We start from the raw sequence: 17,163 nt of genomic DNA on the forward strand, positions 1-17,163 counted from the left end.
TACAAACTCCCAGTTTATGAGACAAATAAGTACTAGGGATGTATGCACAACATGATAAATATAATTAACACTGTTGTATGTTATTTATGGAAGTTCTTTAGTGAGTAAACCTTAAGGGTTCTAAATGTAAGGAAGATTTTTTTTTATTTCTTCAATTTTGTATCTATATGAGATGATGGATATTTACTAAACTTACTGATCATTTCATGATGTATGTAAGTCAAATCATTATGCTGTACATCTTATAAGTACTGTGTCAATTATATCTCAGTAAAACTGAAAGAGAAAAAAATATCTTTGGTTTTTAGGATCCTTCCTGAATGAATATTGAGGACTGAAGGTGGGGATGGTTAGTTAGAAAGGAGAAAAGAGCACAGGGAAGGAGGTACCATTAAGGTTTTCACAAATTCTAGAAGATGTGGCTTTTCCCAAGCTCCCCATCACCCACTCTAACTTGCAGAGGACAAAACTACCAAGATGGTCACACTGTTAAAATGCCATTAGAGTCAAGCTTTTCCAGGCAGAGGCAAAACACCACTGATAGGGATAATATATGGGACCCTCAGCAGTCTGGACAAGATTGTCTTAGAGGTCTCTTTCAACCAGGATGTTCTATACTTAAATCTTTCTTCATCCTTCTCCTGCACTTGGACCTTCCAGCCAAGAGCTTATTTTACCAGAACTCACTCTATCGACTGTGTAAACTGCTTATCTTAGGACCACCTTACTTTAACTCTTGTCCATTCCCAGAACACATTCACAGATACATGAGTAAATTTTGTCTACAGATTTATTAGACATAATTTATTACAGTAGAAGGTATGGACAAAGTAATTATAGTTAATATTTTTTATTTGCCCCAATCTAGCAGCTTTCATTTCTCTTAAAATTCTCAAAATGTTCTTTGTCAAATCCTGTATCTTGATTGGTTACTCAAAAACTAGACAGCCAAGTACCTGAATCTATTTTTTAAGAATCTCAATTACGTTTATGGAAAATTTACTGAGTGTACATTTCTCATTGCTGTTCAGATAAATGTGATGGCTTTACTGGTAAGGCTGACACTGGCCTCTTATCTGATGCTCCCCTATTTCTCTACCTCACTTGCCTCAAATTAAGAGGATCTTCAATCACAAGAAAGAACTCAACACCCTGCTTGAGCAAGTGGCATCCACTCAGTATTCTGGTGTCTTCCTCACTCATAGCTCACTGCCCTTTTCCACTTTTCCCAACCACTCCACAAATATGAAGTCTGACTTATAGAATGTTATGATCCTTCTACTTTATAGTATTCATGAAGTTTCTTAACTTCGTAACTTTCACTGAAAATTAATGTATAAATGCCCATACTGTTATACCGCTTTAAATAAAACAATCCAGTTGTTGGATCTAGATATCTGTAGAACAGAATATAAACCACTAGCCAACAAATGTTCTTAAAAAAAAAAAAAAAAGGCTTTTTGTATGGGATTCTGGAGAGTCTCACACTTCTACCCAATCAGGAAGACAGTGACACATGGAAAGAGCACTGGATTGAGAGTCAGAGAAACAAGGTCTGGCCTCAGTTGTTTGTTTTTTTTTTTAATTTGGCTGTGCTAGGTCTTAGTTGTGGCATGTAGGATCTTTAACTGCAGCATGTGGGATCTAGTTCCCTGGCCAGGAATTGAACCCTGGGCCCCATGCATTGGGAGCACAGAGTCCCAGCCAGTGGACCACTAGGGAAGTCCCTATCCTGTTTTAACCTCAGTCTCCTCATCTGTCACAAGCTGACCCACAAGTACCAACCGTAACTTTCCACATTATTTTTACTTCATGTCCTTTCTATCTGCTTTTTGTTTTTCCTTGCTGCATTACCTAAAGACACAATTTATACCATGAAGACACCTGATGCGTTTCTGATTTTACTCCTGGACAAAGGACAGGAGTGCAGTGATGTGAAAGGTAAGTTAAGAGGCTAGCTCTGCTCCTTCCTGGCACTGACAGCTATGGAGGAAGCAGGGTAAGTGACCAGATCAGGGGTCTCTACTAGGTCTGCGAGAGGGCTGTGCATCAGACCTACTGGAGTTGTGCAAAAGCAGCCAGGCACAAGGACTCAGTCATGTCCAGCTCTGTGCGACCCCGTGGACTGCAGCCCACCAGGCTCCTCTGTCCATGGGATTCTCCAGGCAAGAATCCTGGAGTGGATTACCATGCCCTTCTCCAGGGATCTTCCCTACCCAGGGGTCGAACGAACCCAGGTCTCCCGAATTGCAGTCGTTACATATTAGTGTCCACTTGTTAGTTTAGATCTTTCTAATTTTTCCTTTTCAATTTTTATTTACTTAGCAAACACTGAGCTCCTAATATGCACATAAGAGATGCTCAATAAATGTGAGATGAAGGAAAAATATACAGAAATTTAGAAGTCACTCCCACACTCTAGAAAACACATAAATCTTCAAGCTCTCCCCTTCACCACCCTTGGCCCCACCTCTGTTCACACCACAGTCACTAGATATTCATGTGAGTAAGTCCTCAAGCACAGTATGACACGGCTGTGCCTAGTGCAAATGTCCATTTCACTCACAGCTTGTCTTCAAAGCAGATACTTGTCTTCAGCCTGAAACCATGTCAATGGGTCTTCAGTTTCATCTGAGGATACGCCACAGTGATGATGCCTGCTACAGAGGACACGAGGCCTCCGAGGCCTATGATGCCAGGATTGGACTTATAGATCCCCAACTGGTCCAAGGGGTTCAGGATGTCACAGAAGTTCTTCACTGTGTCCAGAAACAAGGGAGGATGCCTCTTCAGAGAGTGGAATAAGAGAAGAAGAAGGGACTGGAGCCACTCTGTCTCCTCGTCAGCCACACTGTACCTGAGGGTATCCTGGGACGCTGACTTCTCCCTCTTTGCCCTGTCGTGTGCAACCTGTTTCATCTGCAGGGAGACTTCATACAGATCCCTGACCAGGCTCAGCAGAAGAGAACAGTAGTAATAGCGGGCAGCCCACCTTCGCCATTTCTCTTTGTTAACACCAGAGGCGAGCCCTGTACTCCTCACGAAGAGGACGGTGTCACAGATGAAATACATCACACGGTTCAAGCTGGCTAATGTTAGGCATACGCGGGGCACCAGGTCAGTGGCACGAATGCTCTGCTGTGTCGCCTGGAGAGCATGCACCACATTGCCTAGTCTGAACCCTGTAAGAAGAACCCACAAGAATTCATGGTTATTTAATTAGATGTAACAGGATTTTACAGGCAGAAGCCCTGTATCAGGGTGAGAGGTCAGCACTGCTTTTTTAACAACTGACTGTCATTTGTGGCTCAGTCTTTGCTCAGGAAAGGAAAAGCACTTTACAGTAGGTTAAGGACACCTAAGATGATCCTGGAAGGCAAAAAAAAAAAACAACCAGCAACCCTTTAAACTTATTGCCTCCATTTGAATGACAATATTAACAAATGACAACATACTTTAGGCCAGGTCAATCATAAGTGTGGGTTGTTACAATTTGCATATTACCAGCTATACTTCTTTAGAAGGAAGGTACTGCAGTAACATGAACTCTGGAATACAACTTTCTTTTGGAGAGTCGGATGCCTTACGCTTATTTACTTTCCAGTTAAAAGACTGCTTTTTAAAAAAACTCTTTCCTTGGTGGCTCAGCAGTAAAGAATCCACCTGCCAGTGCAGGAGACGCAGGTTCAATCCCTGGGTTGGGAAGATCCCCTGGAGAAGGAAATGGCAACCTATGCCAGTATTCTTGCCTGGGAAATCCCATGGACAGAGGAGCCTTGAGGGCTACAGTCCACGAGGTTACAAACAGTTGGACACAACTTAGCGACTTAACAAAACATCATCCTGCTCTGGTCCAAAGACCTTATGGCTCCCTACTGTCAAAAAGCCAAAGTAGCGATAACAGGATTTAGCGGGTAGCACAACTAATAATACTGTCATATGTGACGCCTAGTTCAACTAAATCAACCATTGCCAGGGCATTTCCTTTATCAGAGCACATAACTCGATCAGTGATGCACCAATCAATAAATATTTGTATATATTACAATCTGAAACATTATGGAGGATACAAAAGAAGTATTTTCCATACATGAATATACCTTAGACCCAGTAAATTCTCAGAAGTAGCTACTCTCAGGAAACATTGATCTCAGAAAAATGTTTGGTATTGTTTTATAAAAAATAACACAAAATATGTAATGAATAATCCAGGTTTCCAGTTCCAGCTGTTGCACTAAGTAGCTTAGTGACCTTGGGTAAGTCCTTTCTAAACTTCAAAGACCAATAATTTTTAAAGGACCTTTGACGCCAGTCTATGTCTGACGTAGGATGCAGCATGCTTGGGGCTGGTGCATGGGGATGACCCAGAGAGATGTTATGGGGAGGGAGGTGGGAGGGGGGTTCATGTTTGGGAACGCATGTAAGAATTAAAGATTAAAAAAAATAATAATAAAGTATTTGAGAAACAGTCAAAAAAAATAAAATAAAAAAAATAAACAAAGTCATCAAAAAAAAAAAAAATAAAGGACCTTTGAGCCCCAACATTCTGAAGAGGGAGAACTTCTAATCTTGGCTTTCCAATCCACCCAGAAGAGCTCCTTCCCATCCCTCTGCGTGACAAAGTAAGTCTTCTGCTCATCAAACTAGTTTCCTCGTTGATCTTCCAACACAGTGGTTTGCTCAGAGCAGTCCTGAGCCTCCACTACAGGAAACTACCCTTCAAGAATGCTCTCCTAATCCTTCTCTCTCTTGCCACACCTCAAGTTCCACCTCCTCAAAACAGCTTTCTTTTTCTCAACCAATATATTTGGTACTAAATCTTATATCATTAGACCATGTGATTTTAGTTCTTCCATAAAGCTCAGAACTATACCTACATGAAGCAGATACTCAAAATGAATTAAATGAGTACAACACTGACTGCTTTTTGCGTTTTACATGAAAACAACCCCAAAAAAGACTTAAGAAAAAGTATCCATCCATTTCCTCTAGCAATCCCTCAAGAAAAAGGAAAAGGGAAGGGGGTCAAGGATATAGCTACTGTATTCTCTCAGGGCTCCCAGGAGCCAGAAGTTCATGTCAGAGATTGCCAGAATATTTTGTGATTCTAAGAACTAAAGGTGAACTAACATATTGTATGTTCCACTGGTTATGATGAAGCAGAAAGACAAGATGTCGCACCAAATGTGAACATAGGAGAGTGTTTGTGAACCGTTTGCAGCAAAATATTCCATCTTTATGGCCTATCATTCCATGAGGGCAGCCTTACTAGTGATCTTCATCAATCAGCTTGACTGACTAGAAATTCATGACCTAGGAAGTATTTTTGTGAATTACAAGGTCTGAGGATTCTAAACCAGGAGCCACTGTCCCTCAAGGGACAGGGTACTTACATTTACGGCCAGTGCTCACACTGGATTCCAGTTTCTTGAGCTTCATTACAACCTTCTCATTGTCAGCTTTAGGCTCTAACAAATATCTAAGCAACATGCATGTGTACTGAGTGGCTCTGAAATGGAAAAGAAAAATGAGGAGAATGATTTACAAGCCAAATAAAATATGATTCATGAAGTAAGGGAAAGAGAAACATGTCTTGCTGAAAACAAAGTTTCCAAGACAATTTCTCATGCAGCAGCTCTTACAAGAGCAAAATTCTGCAACATTCATTTCACAGGGCCAAAGGGTAGAACATGTGATGAAAATGCAACACAAAGGTAATGAAATAGAAATCTGCAAAAATAGAGTGAACAGTTCCTCAGAACGCCTGTTGCTGGCACAGACAAATCCACCCAGTCAAAAGAGTAAACTGCAGAAAAGTCTACCTCATGTTAAGTCTGCAAAGATCCATATTCTTTATTTTCTCCAGTGTAAATTTCTAAAAGATTTTCAGATTTCTAAAAGGAAATTTTTACCAACTACTTAATGTGACAGGTCACACACACAAACCAGAACCAATGAAAAGTCCATCACTGGCATACTGTTTAGCTTTTTATAAAAGAAGCAAATACAGACCAACACATAAATAAGTATAGATTTGTCTTTCAAACTAATTAGCATTTTATATAAAATACAGACTCCTGTTTAATAATACTAAATATTCAATAAAGTGATCACTGTTGTGAGTACAAACAGCAATGCCTTACTGACAGAAACATAACAAATGAAAAAAAAAGAAACAAATTAAAAATTTTATATCATATAACCAAACATCTAAATGCATTTGGCATTCTAGTAAATAAAGTAGATAGATGCCTGTTTCCTACTGTAACTGCATCTAAATCCCCTTATGCTATAAATATTATTCTCAATAAAAATGGTGAATGTGTTACTATGCCTGAAGTAATAAGAAACAATCTCTCTTTCTCTTGTAAGTATGTTTCCTGGCTAAAGGGCTCAAGCTGGTCAGGTCAATGAATCCCTTTTTCTCAGATCTTGCCTAATAATAGGAATGTGTCCAAAAACAAGACATTATTTTCTGAATGCCAGTGTATTCACAAAAGCTGTAGATCACCAAAGGGATTAGGAAATGAATACTAGAAATCTCAGACCTTGAGATAAGTATATGCTGAGTACATATAATAAGTATATACTAAGCAATTATTTATTAACCAACCTCATTGATAAAATTTGCAGGGTATATTCTAAGCACACTGGAACTGGAGGCTTCTGTTTTAGTGAAGTTTGTATATAATGCGACCATTTTGAAAATCTACCAAATTAGTTAGAAAGATAGTATGGCTTGATAGTTAAAAGAACTGGGTCCTGAAGTCAACTGTGTGGTTTTAAATCTCTCAGTTCAGTCACTTAGTCCCTATTAAACTCCTTCTGCTTCAGTTTCCCCATTTCTGTGAAATGGGAATGATTTCAAGAATTTAACCTAATAGGGTTGTGTTGACAGTTAAGTGGGTTAATAGTTGTAACACTGAGAAAACATCTGGCATTAAGCCCGGTTCCAAAAGTTTCATAATTGTTGGGGTGGTTACTATTCATCTGTATGTATCAGCACTGTACACTCAGAAGAAGAAAAAACTGTTAAATAAAACTGCAATTGTGACTAATTTCTTTTTATTAAGCACGACTCAACCAAATCCCTAAAAGAAACGTTAGGAGCTAGTATTAAAGCCACAATCTCTTTAATATTTTCAGCAGCACGGCGTGTACCTTGGAAGGGTGGTCAGTTTTTTCTGAGGCTCTCCACACTGCATTTTACGGTTCACAAAACTTTTTCACAGGCGGTATCTCGCTGAGATACGGATGACAAACACAATTCCTCCCCGTAAGTATTTCATGGAGCTTTTCAAGACACTACCAAGTGCTCATATGTCAACCTCGAGTTTGAAATAATTCCTTGGAGGAATACTGAGCGGAGAAAACCCACTCTTCCTGGGATGAGGAGAGAGGGTTCGTCGGCTGGTTTACCGCAGCCGGCGGCCTGGAGGTGCGGGACCGGACGGGAAGGGAGGTGTGTTCGGCCCAACCTCACTGAAGTCAGGGTGAGGAGGAGCTCCTGGGCCACGCACCCGCCGGGAGCCGGCAGCGGCTTTCCCGGTTTCGTCCACTGGGCTACTACCGCCCTCTCCGGGTGTGGAGAGCTGGGAACCGACGACCCGGGTGAGGGGACCGGGGAAGGGGTAGAGGCCGCGGGCACCTAACTCACCTGAAGAGTCGGTCCCGGCCCTGGGTCTGGTTGGTGAAGCGGATGAAGGCGTCCATGGCACCCAGCCCAAGGACACGCGTCGCACCGGGCTCTGTCACTAGTCCTCAGGGGCAGCCGACAGTCCCCCACGGGAGCGTCGGTTTCTCCACCCCCGAGGGACCGAGTCTCCCCGCCCCCACGGGGGCGTGTACACCTTCCAAAGAGGGCTTAGTGGACGTCCGGTTGGGACCGGAAGTTGTGGTTACTACGGCGACGCCAAGCTGCTGGTCCAGGTGAGAAAAGTACCGGCTTCTGATCCGGGTGCCGCGGCTCCTCACATGTCCCAGGACTCCCCTTTATCTGTAGGATCTCTGAGCGGGGGATCTGAGGGGACCTGTCTCCTCAACCTCAGGCGTCCCTAGGACGCCCTGCGCCTCCCCGCAGATCCTGGGTACCCAGGGACCTCCACAGCGGAGTCCTGAAAGGAGGTTTCCCTGAACTTTTTGCTTGGGGACTGAGGTGCCCAGTCATTTCCCAGCTCTGTACTTCTGTTTTCCCTTGAGCAACACCAGTTCCGGATCTGGGGAAGGAAATGGTTAGAGCAGAGATAAGCCAATTCATGGGGTGTATTTTAGCACGAGAGCTAGGTAGAGTGAGAGAATTTTCTGTTAGGGTTATTGAATGAACACTGAAAGAAGATTGCTCCTCGAGGGAATTCTGAAGGGTTAATATGAAGGAAGTGGGGGCTAAAAGAGATTACAATAAAACTACACCACTGAACTTTCCTTTTTGAGGCTTAAAGACATGAATCCCTACTCTTCCATAAACAGTAATTTTATAGAATTCTCCAGTATTCTTGGACTTACCTTGTGGCTCAACTGGTAAAGAATCTGCCTGCAATGCAGGAGACCTGGGTTCAATTCCTGGGTTGGGAAGATCCCCTGGAGAAGGGAACGGCTACCCACGGGGTCACAAAGAGTTGGACACGACTGAGTGACTTACTACTCACTTATTGTCACGAAGTAAGGGCGTCAATTTTTTTTAAACTTTATTCCCATGGTCAGATCTGCCCCTCACATTTGTAGGCCCTGGATGAAAGTACAAATAGAGACCCACAAACCATATGCTTAAATATTTAAATTTTAAATCAAGGTAACAATTGTATGAGCTATGTTCTTTTCTCCTACCTTGACAATGTACCATCATAATGATCTAGAAGACCAGTTTCACGTTTGGGATTCTTGGACTCCTTGGAATACCTGGAAACCCAGCTGGACTATGGCCCTGTGGAGAAAGCTGGTCTCTAGTTCTTTCCCAGTTGTAACACAGCAGGATGAGCACAGCCCTTCAGTTCGGTTCAGTTTAGTCGCTCAGTCGTGTCCAAAGCTCTGTGACACCATGGACTGCAGCACACGAGACTTCCCTGTCTATCACCAACTCCTGGAGCTTGTTCAATCTCATGTCCATCAAGTCAGTGATCCCATCCAACCATCTCGTTCTCTGTCATCCCTTTCTCCTCCGGCCTTCAATCTTTCCCAGCATCAGGGTCTTTTCCAATGAGTCACTTCTTCACATCAAGTCGCCAAAATATTAGAGTTTCAGCTTCAGCATCAGTCCTTCCAATGAATATTCAGGACTGATTTCCTTTAGGATGGACTGGTTGGATCTCCTTGTCATCCAAGGGACTCTCAAGAGTCTTATCCAACACCACAGTTCAAAAGCATCAGTTCTTCGGGGCTCCTCTTTCTTTATGGTCCAGCTCTCATATCCATACATGACTACTGGAAAAACCATTGCTTTGACTAGATGGACTTTTGTTGGCAAAATAATATCCCTGCTTTTTAATATGCTGTCTAGGTTGGTCATAGCTTTTCTTCCAAGGAGCTGCAGTCCTTAATTTCATGGCTGCAGTCACCATCCTCAGTGATTTTGGAGCCCAAGAAAATAAAGTTTCTCACTGTTTCTATTGTTTCTTCATCTATTTCCCATGAAGTGATGGGACCAGATCCCATGATCTTCATTTTTTGAATGTTGAGTTTTAAGCCAGCTTTTTCACACTCCTCTTCTCTTTCATCAAGAGGCTCTTTAGTCCTCTTTGCTTTCTGCCATAAGGGTGGTGTCATCTGCATATCTGAGGTTATTGATATTTCTCCCGGCAATCTTGATTCCAACTTGTGCTTCATCCAGCCGGGCATTTCGCATGATGTACTCTGCTGCTGCTAAGTCACTTCAGTTGTGTTGGACCCTGTGCGACCCCATAGGCGGCAGCCCACCAGGCTCCCCCATCCCTGGGATTCTCCAGGCAAGAACACTGGAGTGGGTTGCCATTTCCTTCTCCGAGGCATGAAAGTAAAAAGTGAAAGTGAAGTCGCTCAGTCATGTCTGACCCTCAGCGACCCCATGGACTGCAGCCTTCCAGGCTCCTCCGTCCATGGGATTTTCCAGGCAAGAGTACTGGAGTGGGGTGCCATTGCCTTCTCTGATGTACTCTGCATATAAGTTAAATAAGCAGGGTAACAATATACAGCCTTGAGGCACTCATTTCCCAATTGCTGTGCCTCATTTACTCTGTACCGTTATTAGGCAACAGGTCTTGCTCAGCCATTGGTCGGTGCCTCAGTGGGCCTTGACCACAAGCAACCAACTTGTCAGTGAGCCACAGTTAGTGGTCCTGCCCAGCTATTGGTCAGCACTGCAGTGGGCCCTGCCCACTGGTAACTGTCAAGAGGGACCATTGGAGAAGAGATTGAGTCAGGGGTTGGTGGTGTGGTGGTCATCAGGTGGAGACTGAGGTAAGAGGGAGATTCAGGCTTTTTCTTGGAGGCCCCCCAGCTTACCGCCTTCTGCTAGTGGGTGAGCTGGAAGGAAGGTCCAGGGAACAGATTGGGAACTACGTCCTGAGGGCTCCAGAGCCCTCACTAAGGCCTTCCACTAGCCTTGGCCCAAGGAGGAGCAGTGAACCTCTCCCCCATCCCTGTCTCTGTGACCCTCTAGCAGTGGCCATCTGTCTGGGTCACAGTCTGTGAGACCTGGTCTCCCCATTTGGGTGGCCTGAGGAGCCTGAGAGCTAGTTGGGTTGAATGCCTGGCTTTCTCAGGGATGACAGCTGGGCAGGATGTGAGAGCCTGGCCCTGAAGCAACTAAACTGTACCACCCACTGTGCTAAGCTCTAGGCCTAAGGCGATAGGTTTAATGAGGGATACAAGAAAAGAGCAAAGTACAGTGCAGATATGTTAGATTATAGAGATGAGCATAGAGTGCTGCTAAACACAGATTTGTATAGTTTGTTTTGCTATACCTACAATTCTGCCTTTTCCACAGTATCATAAATTGGATCATTCAGTATGTAGCCCTTTTTTTTTTAGGCCACACTGTGCCTAAATCAGGGATTGAACCCATGCCCCTGCCTTGGAAGTGCAGAGTGTTAACCTCTGGACCAAGAAAGTCCAGTATGTAGCTTTTCTATTTGATTTCTTTCACTTGGCATAATGCATTTGAGTTTCACCCATGTTATGTATATCAGTAGTTTGTACATTTTTAATCACTGAGTAGTATTCCATTGTATGGATGTACTATAGTTTATTGTCTCTTTATCCACTGAAGTACAGAGCTGCTATAAATATTTAAGTACAGATTTTCATATGAATCATTTTAATTTTTCTTGCATACATATGTAGAAATGGCATTGCTGAATCCTATTAGTGTGTTTTCAACTTTGTAAGAAACTGCCAAGTTGTTGTCCAAAGTGACTCTACTATTTCGTGTTCCCACTGATATGAATGGGATGTGAATGTGTAGGAGTTTGTCTGTTCACCTGTTGGTAAACATTTAGGTGGCTTTCAGTTTGGGGCTCCTGGAAGTAAAACTGTAATGAATGTTCATTTACAAGTCTATGTATGGACATATGATTTCAGTTCCCTTATATCACACCCAGGAGTAGAATGACTGGATATTGTGGTAGATGTAAATTTAACTTTTTAAGAAAATGCTAAACTGTTTCCTAAACTGTAGTGTTTTACTTTCCCAGCAGCAACTGGAAGAGTTCCAGTTTTCCTCATCTTCAACAACATTTGTTATGGTCTAACTTTCTAACTTCAGGCATTCTAACACACGGGTAGTACTGTCTCACTGTAATTATAATTTGCATTTCCCTAATGATTAACCATGAAGAACATCTTTAGTATGCCTGTTTGCCATCTGTATATCTTCTTTTGTTAAGTGTTGATGCAAATCTTTTGCCCATTTGAAAAAATTGTATCATTTTCTTATTATTGAGTTTTAAGAATTCTCAAAATATTTTGAATACAAACATTTTGCCTACAAATATTTTCTCCTAGTCTTTGGGCTACCTTTTATTTTCTTAAATGTTTTTTGAGGAGCATAAGTTTGTTTTTGAAAGGTATAAATTATCAGTTTGTTCTTATGGAGTGTGTGCTTTAATGTCGTATCTAAGAAATCTTTGTCTAACTGAAGATTGCATAGGTTTTTCCCTATGTTTTCTTGTAGAAGTTTTATGGTTAGTTTTACATTTAGGCCTATGGTCTACTTTGAATTCTTGCCTGGGAAATCCAATGGACAGAGGAACCTGGCAAGCTATAGTCCTTGGAGTTGCAAAAGAGTCGGACATGACTTAGTGACTAAACAACTACTTTGAATTAATTTTTGTATATAGTGCAAGGTATTGATCAGAGTTCTTTTTTCCCCATATAGATATTTAACCAATGCAACATTATTTATTGAAAGGATTGTGCTTTCTTCACTGAATTATCTTTGTCAAAAATAATCTGTCCATATATGTGTGAATCTAATTCTGTCTTCTCAATTTAGTTTCATTGATATATTTGTCTTTTTTTTTGTTTCTGTACCTCCCCATCTCCCTGACCTATTTTACATATCTCTCCATCCCCTACTGCTTCTGGCAGCCACCTGTTTGTTTTCTGTATCTGTGACTATTTTGTTTTGTTTGTTCACTTGTACTTTTTTAAGTATTTTTAATTTAATTTATTTGGCTGCACCGGGTCTTAGTTGCAGAGTGTGAACTCGTAGTTGTGGCATATGGGCTTTAGTTCCCTGACCAGGGATCAAACCCAGGCACCCTGCATTGGGAGCATGGAGTCTTAGCCCCTGGACCACCAGGGAAGTCTGTATTGTTTTTCAGATTCCACATACAAGTGAAATCATATGGTACTTGTTTTTCTTGTCCAGCTTATCTCACTTGGCATAATTCACTCTAGGTCTAGTGTTAGTTGCTCAGTCGTGCCCAACTCTTTGTGACCCCATGGACTACAACCCACCAGGCTCCTCTGTCTGTGGGATTTTCCAGGCAAGGATACTGGAGTGGGTTGCCATTTCCTTCTCCAGGGGATCTTTCTGACCCAGGGATTGAACCCGAGTCTCCTGCACTGCAGGCAGATTCTTTACTGACTGAGCTACCAGAGAAGCCCCTAGGTCTATCCATGTTGTTGCAAATGCAAGGTTTTATTCTTTTTTATGGCTGAGTAATATTCCATTGTCTATATCACATCTTCTTTTTCCATTCATCTATCGATAGGATGTTTAGGTTGCTTCCATATTTTGGCTATTGTGAATTACGCTGCAATGAACCTAGGGATACACATATCTTTTCAAAATAGTTTTTTTGTTTGTTTATTTTCTTTGGAAAAATGTCCAAAAGTGGAATTGCTGGATCTTTGGGATTGGACTGAAAACTGACCTTTTCCAGTCCTGTGGCCACTGTTGAGTTTTCAAAATTTGCAGACATACTGAATGCAGCACTTTAACAGCATCATCTTTCAGGATTTGAAATAGCTCAGCTAGAATTGCCTCACCTCTACTAGCTTTGTTCCTAGTAATGCTTCCTAAGACCCACTTGACTTCACACTCCAGGATGTCTGGCTCTGAGTGAGTGACCTCACCATCCTGCTTATCCAGGTCATTAAGACCTTTTTTGTATAGTTCTGCAGTCTGTGGTGTTGCAGAGTCAGACACAACTTAGCAACTGAACAACGACAATGGTAATTCTTTTATTTTTTTGAGGAACTTCTGTTCTATTTTCTGTAATGACTTCATTAATTTATATTCCCACCAGCAGTGTATGAGGGTTCCCTTTTCTGCACATCCTCACCAACACTTGTTATTTGTTATCTTTTTGTCTTTTTTTTAAAGTGCCAATATCACACTGCTTTGATTATTGTGGCTTTTTAAGTCTTGAAGTAGATAATGTTAATTTTCTAATTCTTTCTTTTTCTGAGTAATTTTGGCTATTCTAGGTACTTTGCATTTCCATATAGAGTATAACATCAACTTCTTAATTTCTAAAAAATAATGCCAACAGGTATTATCATAAGGATTATTTTAATTTTTTATAAATCAATTTGGGGAGAATTGACACCCTAAAAACAGCCCATGAATAAGATCTCTCTCTCCATTTATTTAGGTCTCTCAGTGATATTTTATGGGCTTACCTGGTGGCTCAGACAGTTAAGAATCTGCCTGCAATGCAGGAGACCTGGGTTCGATCCCTGGGTCAGGAAAATCCCCTAGAGAAGAGAATGGCTACCAACTCCAGTATTCTTGCCTGGAGAACTCCATGAATAGAGGAGCCGGGCTGGCTACAGTCCATGGGGTCGCAAAGAGTCAGACATGACTGAACGACTAACACACACACACTCAGTGGTATTTTGTAGCTGTCAGGGCACAGGTCTTGTACATCTTTTGTCAGATTTAACCCTAAATATTTCATATTTTTGGAAACAGTGTCAGACTTTATTTTTTTGGGCTCCAAAATCACTGCAGATGGTGACGGCAGCCATGAAATTAAAAGACGCTTACTCCTTGGAAGAAAAGTTATGACCAACCTAGATAGCATATTCAAAAGCAGAGACATTACTTTGCCAACAAAGGTCCATCTAGTCAAGGCTATGGTTTTTCCTGTGGTCATGTATGGATGTGAGAGTTGGACTGTGAAGAAAGCTGAGCACCGAAGGATTGATGCTTTTGAAGTGTGGTGTTGGAGAAGACTCTTGAGAGTCCCTTGGACTGCAAGGAGATCCAACCAGTCCATTCTGAAGGAGATCAGCCCTGGGATTTCTTTGGAAGGAATGATGCTGAAGCTGAAACTCCAGTACTTTGGCCACCTCAGGAGAAGAGTTGACTCATTGGAAAAGACTCTGATGCTGGGAGGGATTGGGGGCAGGAGGAGAAAAGGACGACCGAGGATGAGATGGCTGGATGGCATCACAGACTCGATAGACATGAGTCTGAGTGAACTCTGGGAGATGGTGATGAACAGGGAGGCCTGGTGTGCTGCGATTCATGGGGTCGCAAAGAGTCGGACACGACTGAGCGACTGAACTGAACTGAACTGAACTGAACTGATTTCATATTTTTATACTATTATCAATAGCATTTTTAATTTTAATTTTTGATTGTTTGTTGCCATTATACAGAAATAGAGTAGATTTTTGTATATTAAACTTTTATTCTGCAACCTTGCTAACTTTATTAGCTCTAGTAAAATTTTTTTTAAAGATTCCATCAGGTTTTCTCTATAGATAATCATATTATCTTGGAATAGCTCTGCAGAGCTCTTTCCACTCTGAATGAAAGAGTCCCACTATCCCCAAAATTCCTTCATTCTCTTCTTTTTAAAATAACATCACTCCCCCACCTATAACTCATGACAATTACTGTTCTGTTCCCCATTATTCATTTTGATTTTCAAGAATGCCTTATAGATGGAGTCACTGCACGTAAGTTTTTAGACTGGTTTCTTTCATTCAGTATAATGCGTTTGAGGTTCATCCATGTTTTTGTGTTTATCAGTAGTTTTTTGATTTTTATTATTAAGTAGTATCCTGTAATGTGGATATACCACAGTCATTTTTTAATTGGATCGTAGACATTGTGAATTTTACTCCATTGGATGCTGACTATTTTTGTAACTGAGCAAGGGCTCATATGTCCATGACACAGAGAGCCAAATTCTGACAGCAAGTGTTTACAGCAAAGTAAGGGTCCCATCAATTCCTGGGAAATAGATGGGGAAACAGGGGAAACAGTGTTAGACTTTATTTTGGGGGGCTCCAAAATCACTGCAGATGGTGACTGCGGCCATGAAATTAAAAGACGCTTACTCCTTGGAAGGAAAGTTATGACCAACCTAGATAGCATATTCAAAAGCAGAGACATTACTTTGCCAACAAAGGTCCGTCTAGTCAAGGCTATGGTTTTTCCTGTGGTCATGTATGGATGTGAGAGTTGGACTGTGAAGAAGGCTGAGCGCTGAAGAATTGATGCTTTTGAAGTGTGGTGTTGGAGAAGACTCTTGAGAGTCCCTTGGACTGCAAGGAGATCCAACCAGTCCATTCTGAAGAAGATCAGCCCTGGGTGTTCTTTGGAAGGAATGATGCTAAAGCTGAAACTCCAATACTTTGGCCACCTCATGCAAAGAGCTGACTCATCGGAAAAGACTCTGATGCTGGGAGGGATTGGGGGCAGGAGAAGAAGGGGATGACAGAGGATGAGATGGCCGGATGGCATCATCGACTTGATGGACATGAGTCTGAGTGAACTCCGGGAGTTGGTGATAGACAGGGAGTCCTGGCGTGCTGTGATTCATGGGGTCACAAAGAGTCAGACACGACTGAGCGACTGAACTGAACTGAACTGAACTGAACTGAAGGATTTATTGCAGGGCACCAAGCAAGGGAGTGGGAAATGAGTCTTGGATCCACTCCTTCTTGGTTTTTGGGTCAGGGATATTTTAACGTGGAAAAACAAAGAAATTGGGATTATCGTTGTCTTGTGACATTTCTGTGACATGTCTTAGTCATAGTTTTGGGAGCTCTGGATGACCCAGTGCATGATTCTCTGGCCAGGTAGTCCATGGCTCGGGGATCTAAGAGCTTAATCTTGCCCTGGAGAAACAACCTGAGTTTGTATGTTAATGATGATGTCTATAACAGCAATCTTCATACATCTATGATGTTACCGCCAACTGCAATCTTAGTCATCTGATTCTGGTTGAATAGTGTACAGGATTGAGGTCAGAGGGGAGAAGAAATGGAGTGAAGTCAAAGGAGAGAGGCAAGGGAGTAAAGTTTCAGGTAGAGAGATTAATCACAAACTCAGTAAGGGAACTTAGTTTTATCTGGGCTTGGTTTCATATTTGTATTCCTATAAATATTTGTTGTGATGTGTAGTCAAGTTATTTCATTAAGTTTGATCTTCTGACTTCCAAGATTCGTCGGGCAATACCAGAACAGTATTTGAATAGGATTAATTTTTCCCACTACTTGGCTAGATTCTCCTGAGTACTCTACCCGGTATTTGTGAATAATGAGGTTTTCTGTTCTTGCTGGTGGAAACAGGCATTATTCCTGGCCCTGTGTGAGCTCAGTTTAGTGTTTCCACTGCTAATTTCAGATGATTCTTTCCTTTCAGACTCAGACCCGGATAGTCTCTTCTCACTTTGCACGGAAACATCACAAATGTACTCTCACAAGTGAGAAAAGATGGTGGTACCA

The 17,163-nt window shown here is 41.9% G+C and overlaps 2 protein-coding genes across 4 annotated transcripts in view; one reads left to right on the forward strand and one right to left on the reverse strand.

The window, feature by feature from the left end:
- Positions 1-772: 772 nt before the first annotated feature.
- Positions 773-8,157, reverse strand: PEX11A (peroxisomal biogenesis factor 11 alpha). 2 transcript variants are annotated; one of them, XM_069560302.1, is made up of 3 exons: positions 7,658-8,157; positions 5,394-5,509; positions 773-3,182 (listed from the first exon to the last, which is right to left on the reverse strand). In XM_069560302.1, exons 1-3 carry the CDS (start codon positions 7,711-7,713, stop codon positions 2,611-2,613), a joined length of 744 nt encoding a protein of 247 aa, XP_069416403.1. In that variant the 5' UTR covers positions 7,714-8,157; the 3' UTR covers positions 773-2,610. The 2 variants fall into 2 exon arrangements, with proteins under 2 accessions (XP_069416403.1, XP_069416404.1); XM_069560303.1 differs by lacking the exon at positions 5,394-5,509 and having other exon boundaries at positions 7,658-7,740.
- WDR93 (WD repeat domain 93) overlaps positions 7,579-17,163 on the forward strand; it is a 49,931-nt gene continuing 40,346 nt past the window's right edge. Inside the window, exon 1 of one of the 2 annotated variants that reach the window (XM_069560300.1) lies at positions 7,579-7,929. The gene's annotated coding sequence lies outside the window, so the exon portion shown is untranslated. The remainder of the gene's footprint in view (positions 7,930-17,163) is intronic. The other variant, XM_069560301.1, reaches the window with a different exon arrangement.

This window comes from Ovis canadensis, chromosome 18 (genome assembly GCF_042477335.2).
Source record: "Ovis canadensis isolate MfBH-ARS-UI-01 breed Bighorn chromosome 18, ARS-UI_OviCan_v2, whole genome shotgun sequence".
NCBI lineage: Eukaryota > Metazoa > Chordata > Mammalia > Artiodactyla > Bovidae > Ovis > Ovis canadensis.

Bases quoted from the DNA above. Each gene is read 5' to 3' on its own strand.
- PEX11A (XM_069560302.1), bottom strand. From the start codon at position 7,713: ATGGACGCCTTCATCCGCTTCACCAACCAGACCCAGGGCCGGGACCGA. The intron at 5,510-7,657 runs GTGAGTTAGGTG...TTTCCATTTCAG, and splicing joins GGCCGGGACCGACTCTTCAG to AGCCACTCAGTACACATGCA. The intron at 3,183-5,393 runs GTAAGTACCCTG...TTCTTCTTACAG, and splicing joins TGTGAGCACTGGCCGTAAAT to GGTTCAGACTAGGCAATGTG.